The sequence below is a fragment of the Myiozetetes cayanensis genome, unplaced genomic scaffold (assembly GCF_022539395.1).
Source record: "Myiozetetes cayanensis isolate MyiCay16 unplaced genomic scaffold, myiCay2020 scf218, whole genome shotgun sequence".
Classification (NCBI taxonomy): Eukaryota; Metazoa; Chordata; class Aves; order Passeriformes; family Tyrannidae; genus Myiozetetes; species Myiozetetes cayanensis.
The window spans coordinates 65,001-70,076 of NW_026087432.1; the positions used below are offsets into that span (position 1 = coordinate 65,001).

The following is a 5,076-nucleotide window of genomic DNA, read 5'->3' on the forward strand; positions in this document are numbered from 1 at the left end:
GGAGTACCTGGCGTTCATGAACGAGTTCCTGGAGCTGCAGTGGGGGATGATGATGAGATTGATGATTATGGATAATGAATGAATGATTGGATATTGATGACGATAACGATGATATTGATGATGATGGGTGGTCAATGATGATGATGATGATGAAGATGATGATGAAGGCTCTCACCTGGGGGCAGGTTTGGCAGCAAGGAGGAGTACCTGGCGTTCATGAACGAGTTCCTGGAGCTGCAGTGGGGGATGATGATGATGGTTTATAATGATGATATTGATGATATTGATGATATTGATGATGATGAGTGATCAATGATAATGATGATGATGATGAAGATGATGATGAAGGCTCTCACCTGGGGACAGGTTTGGCAGCAAGGAGGAGTACCTGGCGTTCATGAACGAGTTCCTGGAGCTGGAGTGGGCCAGCATGCAGCAGTTCCTGTACGAGATCTCCAACCTGGACACCCTCACCAACAGCACCAGCTTCGAGGGCTACATCGACCTGGGCCGGGAGCTCTCCACGCTCCACGCCCTCCTCTGGGAGGTGATGTCGCAGCTCAGCAAGGTAAACTCACCTGGGGGTCACCTGGGCCAGCCATGGAGGTCACCTGTCCAGCCATGACCTCACCTGAGCAGCCATGACCTCACCTGGGGGTCACCTGTCCACCCATGACCTCACCTGGGGGGTGGGGCCGCGAGCTCTCCACGCTCCACGCCCTCCTCTGGGAGGTGATGTCACAGCTCAGCAAGGTAAACTCACCTGGGGGGGTCACCTGGGCACCTGGGGGGGTCACCTGTCCAGCCATCACCTCACCTGAGCACCCATGACCTCACCTGGGGGTCACCTGGGGGGTGGGGCCGGGAGCTCTCCACGCTCCACGCCCTCCTCTGGGAGGTGATGTCACAGCTCAGCAAGGTAAACTCACCTGGGGGGGTCACCTGTCCAGTCATGATGTCACCTGTCCAGCCATCACCTCACCTGGGCACCTGGGGGGGTCACCTGTCCAGCCATCACCTCACCTGGGGGTCAATTGGGCACCCATGACCTCACCTGGGGGTCACCTGGGCATCTGGGAGGGTCACCTGGGGGTCAATTGGGCACCCATGACCTCACCTGGGACTCACCTGGGGGTCAATTGGGCACCCATGACCTCACCTGAGCACCTGGGGGGGTCACCTGGGGGGTGGGGCCGGGAGCTCTCCACGCTCCACGCCCTCCTCTGGGAGGTGATGTCACAGCTCAGCAAGGTAAACTCACCTGGGGGGGTCACCTGTCCACCCATGACCTCACCTGAGCACCCATGACCTCACCTGGGGGTCACCTGTCCAGCCATGACCTCACCTGTCCAGCCATGACCTCACCTGAGCAGCCATGACCTCACCTGGGGGTCACCTGGGGGGTGGGGCCGCGAGCTCTCCACGCTCCACGCCCTCCTCTGGGAGGTGATGTCGCAGCTCAGCAAGGTAAACTCACCTGGGGACACCTGGGGGGGTCACCTGTCCAGCCATGACCTCACCTGGGGGTCACCTGTCCAGCCATGACCTCACCTGGGGGGTGGGGAGGGGAGCTCTCCACGCTCCACGCCCTCCTCTGGGAGGTGATGTCGCAGCTCAGCAAGGTAAACTCACCTGGGGGGGTCACCTGTCCAGTCATGACCTCACCTGTCCAGCCATGACCTCACCTGTCCAGCCATGACCTCACCTGGGGGTCACCTGGGGGGTGGGGCCGGGAGCTCTCCACGCTCCACGCCCTCCTCTGGGAGGTGATGTCACAGCTCAGCAAGGTAAACTCACCTGGGGGGGTCACCTGGGCACCTGGGGGGGTCACCTGTCCAGCCATGACCTCACCTGTCCAGCCATGACGTCACCTGTCCAGCCATGACCTCACCTGGGGGGTGGGGAGGGGAGCTCTCCACGCTCCACGCCCTCCTCTGGGAGGTGATGTCACAGCTCAGCAAGGTAAACTCACCTGGGGGGGTCACCTGTCCAGTCATGATGTCACCTAAGCAGCCATGACCTCACCTGGGGGTCACCTGTCCACCCATGACATCACCTGTCCAGCCATGACCTCACCTGAGCACCTGGGGGGGTCACCTGGGGGGTGGGGCCGGGAGCTCTCCACGCTCCACGCCCTCCTCTGGGAGGTGATGTCACAGCTCAGCAAGGTAAACTCACCTGGGGACACCTGGGGAGCCATCCACGACCTCACCTGTCCAGCCATGACATCACCTGTCCAGCCATGACCTCACCTGTGCAACCATGACCTCACCTGGGGGTCACCTGTCCAGCCATGACCTCATCTGAGCACCCACAACCTCATCTTGGGGTCACCTGGGGGTCACCTGAGCACCCATGACCTCACCTGAGCACCTGGGAGGGTCACCTGGGGGTCAATTGGGCACCCATGACCTCACCTGAGCACCTGGGAGGGTCACCTGGGGGTCAATTGGGTCACCCATGACCTCACCTGTCCAGCCATGACCTCATCTTGGGGTCACCTGGGGGTCATCTGAGCACCCATGACCTCATCTTGGGGTCACCTGAGCACCCATGACGTCACCTGGGGGTCACCTGGGGGTCACCTGAGCACCTGGGAGGGTCACCTGGGGGTCAATTGGGCACCCATGACCTCACCTGAGCACCCACAGCCTCACCTGGGGGTCAATTGGGGCACCCATGACCTCACCTGGGCACCTGGGGGTCAATTGGGGCACCCATGACCTCACCTGAGCAGCCATGACCTCATCTTGGGGTCACCTGAGGGTCACCTGGGGGTCAATTGGGCACCCATGACCTCACCTGAGCACCTGGGAGGGTCACCTGGGGGTCAATTGGGCACCCATGACCTCACCTGGGCAACCATGGACTCACCTGGGGGTCACCTGGGGGTCAATTGGGCACCCATGACCTCACCTGGGGGTCACCTGGGGGTCACCTGGGGGTCAATTGGGCACCCATCACCTCACCTGAGCACCTAGGGGGGTCACCTGGGGGTCAATTGGGCACCCATGACCTCACCTGAGCACCCATGGACTCACCTGGGGGTCACCTGAGCACCCATGACCTCACCTGGGGGTCACCTGGGGGTCACCTGGCAGGTGGTGACCCCCTCCCCCTCCCCCACCTTTTTCCCCCCTCCTGCCTCCTCCCCAGGTGTCCCACCCAGCTGTGGCCCAGCACGTGACGTCACGGGGGTCCCACCTGGCCAGGTGAGCTTCCCCCCCCAGGTGTGCCCAGGTGTGCCCAGATGGTCCCAGGTGTGCCCAGATGGTCCCAGGTGTGCCCAGGTGTGCCCAGGTGTGCCCAGATGGTCCCAGGGGTCCCACCTGCCCAGGTGTACCCAGGTGTGCCCAGGTGTGCCCAGATGGTCCCAGGGGTCCTACCTGCCCAGGTGTGCCCAGATGTGCCCAAGGTGTGATGTTCTCAGGGTCCCACCTGCCCAGGTGTGCCCAGGTGTGCCCAGATGTGTCCCAGGGTCCCACCTGCCCAGGTGTGCCCAGGTGTGCCCAGGTGTGATGTTATCAGGGGTCCCACCTGCCCAGGTGTGCCCAGATGGTCCCAGGGGTCCCACCTGCCCAGGTGTGCCCAGGTGTGCCCAGGTGTGCCCAGGTGTGGTGTTACCAGGGGTCCCACCTGCCCAGGTGTGCCCAGGTGTGCCCAGGTGTGACATTCCCAGGGGTTCCACCTGCCCAGGTGTGCCCAGGTGTGCCCAGATGGTCCCAGGGGTCCAACCTGCCCAGGTGTGCCCAGGTGTGCCCAAGGTGTGATGTTCTAAGGGGTGCCACCTGCCCAGGTGTGCCCAGGTGTGCCCAGATGGTCCCAGGGGTCCCACCTGCCCAGGTGTGCCCAGGTGTGCCCAGATGGTCCCAGGTGTCCCCCCTGCCCAGGTGTGCCCAGGTGTGCCCAGATGGTCCCAGGGGTCCCACCTGCCCAGGTGTGCCCAGGTGTGCCCAGATAATCCCAGGGGTGCCACCTGCCCAGGTGTGCCCAGGTGTGATGTTATCAGGGTCCCACCTGCCCAGGTGTACCCAGGTGTGCCCAGGTGTGATGTTATCAGGGTCCCACCTGCCCAGGTGTACCCAGGTGTGCCCAGGTGCACCCACGTGGGCTAATATGCACCAAGGTGTGCCCAGGTGCCTCCAGGTGCCTCCAGGTGTGCCAAGGTGTGCCCAGGTGTGCCAAGGTGCACTCAGGTGTGCCCAGGGGCACCCACGTGGGCTAAGATGCACTCAGGTGTGCCCAGGTGCCTCCAGGTGCTTCTAGGTGTGCCAAGAGGCCCAGGTGTGCCCAGGTGTGCCCAGGTGTGCCCAGGTGTGGTAAATTGAGCTCAGGTGCACTCAGATGCACTCAGGTGTGCCCAGGTGTGCCCAGGTGTGCCCAGGTGCACTCAGGTGTGCCCAGGTGTGCCCAGGTGCACTCAGGTGTGCCCAGGTGTGGTAAATTGAGCTCAGGTGCACTCAGATGTACTCAGATGCACCCACCTGCACCCAGGTGCCTCCAGGTGTGCCAAGAGTCACTCAGGTGTGCCCAGGTGTGCCCAGGTGCACCCAGGTGCACTCAGGTGTGCCCAGGTGTGGTAAATTGAGCTCAGATGCACTCAGATGCACCCAGGTGTGCCCAGGGGTGCCCAGGTGTGGTAAATTGAGCTCAGATGCACTCAGGTGTGCCCAGGTGTGCACCCAGGTGCACCCAGGTGTCCCCAGGTGCCCCCACCTGCCCCCAGGTGCCTCCAGGTGTGCCAAGAGTCACTCAGGTGTGCCCAGGTGTGGTAAATTGAGCTCAGATGCACTCAGGTGTGCCCAGGTGTGCCCAGGTGCACTCAGGTGTGCCCAGGTGTGGTAAATTGAGCTCAGGTGCACTCAGATGCACCCAGGTGCCTCCAGGAGTGTCCGGGTGCCTCCAGGTGCCTCCAGGTGCCTCCAGGTGCCTCCAGGTGTGCCCAGGTGTGCCCCCTCTCTCCCCCTGCAGGAGGCCCTGCTGAAGCTGGGCCCGCTGCCCCGCCTGCTGACCGACATCAGCGTGACCCTGCGCAACCCCCACCTGCACCCAGGGGTGCCCAGGGTGTGCCCAGGG

The 5,076-nt window shown here is 62.9% G+C and overlaps 1 protein-coding gene and 1 long non-coding RNA gene across 2 annotated transcripts in view; one reads left to right on the forward strand and one right to left on the reverse strand.

Annotated features, from left to right (window-relative positions):
• The window catches only part of LOC126641834 (ras/Rap GTPase-activating protein SynGAP-like), a gene marked incomplete at its 3' end in the record, with an annotated part of 60,587 nt that extends 55,523 nt beyond the window's left edge, over nucleotides 1–5,064 (forward strand). Inside the window, 2 exon segments of the mRNA XM_050318914.1 lie at nucleotides 367–568; nucleotides 4,972–5,064. Coding sequence (XP_050174871.1) covers nucleotides 367–568; nucleotides 4,972–5,064 — 295 coding nt within the window.
• LOC126641835 (uncharacterized) lies at nucleotides 2,324–3,092 on the reverse strand. Its single transcript, XR_007629309.1, has 3 exons — nucleotides 3,053–3,092; nucleotides 2,875–2,916; nucleotides 2,324–2,365 (listed from the first exon to the last, which is right to left on the reverse strand). It is a non-coding gene; the product is annotated as an uncharacterized LOC126641835 (long non-coding RNA).
• Nucleotides 5,065–5,076: the final 12 nt, after the last annotated feature.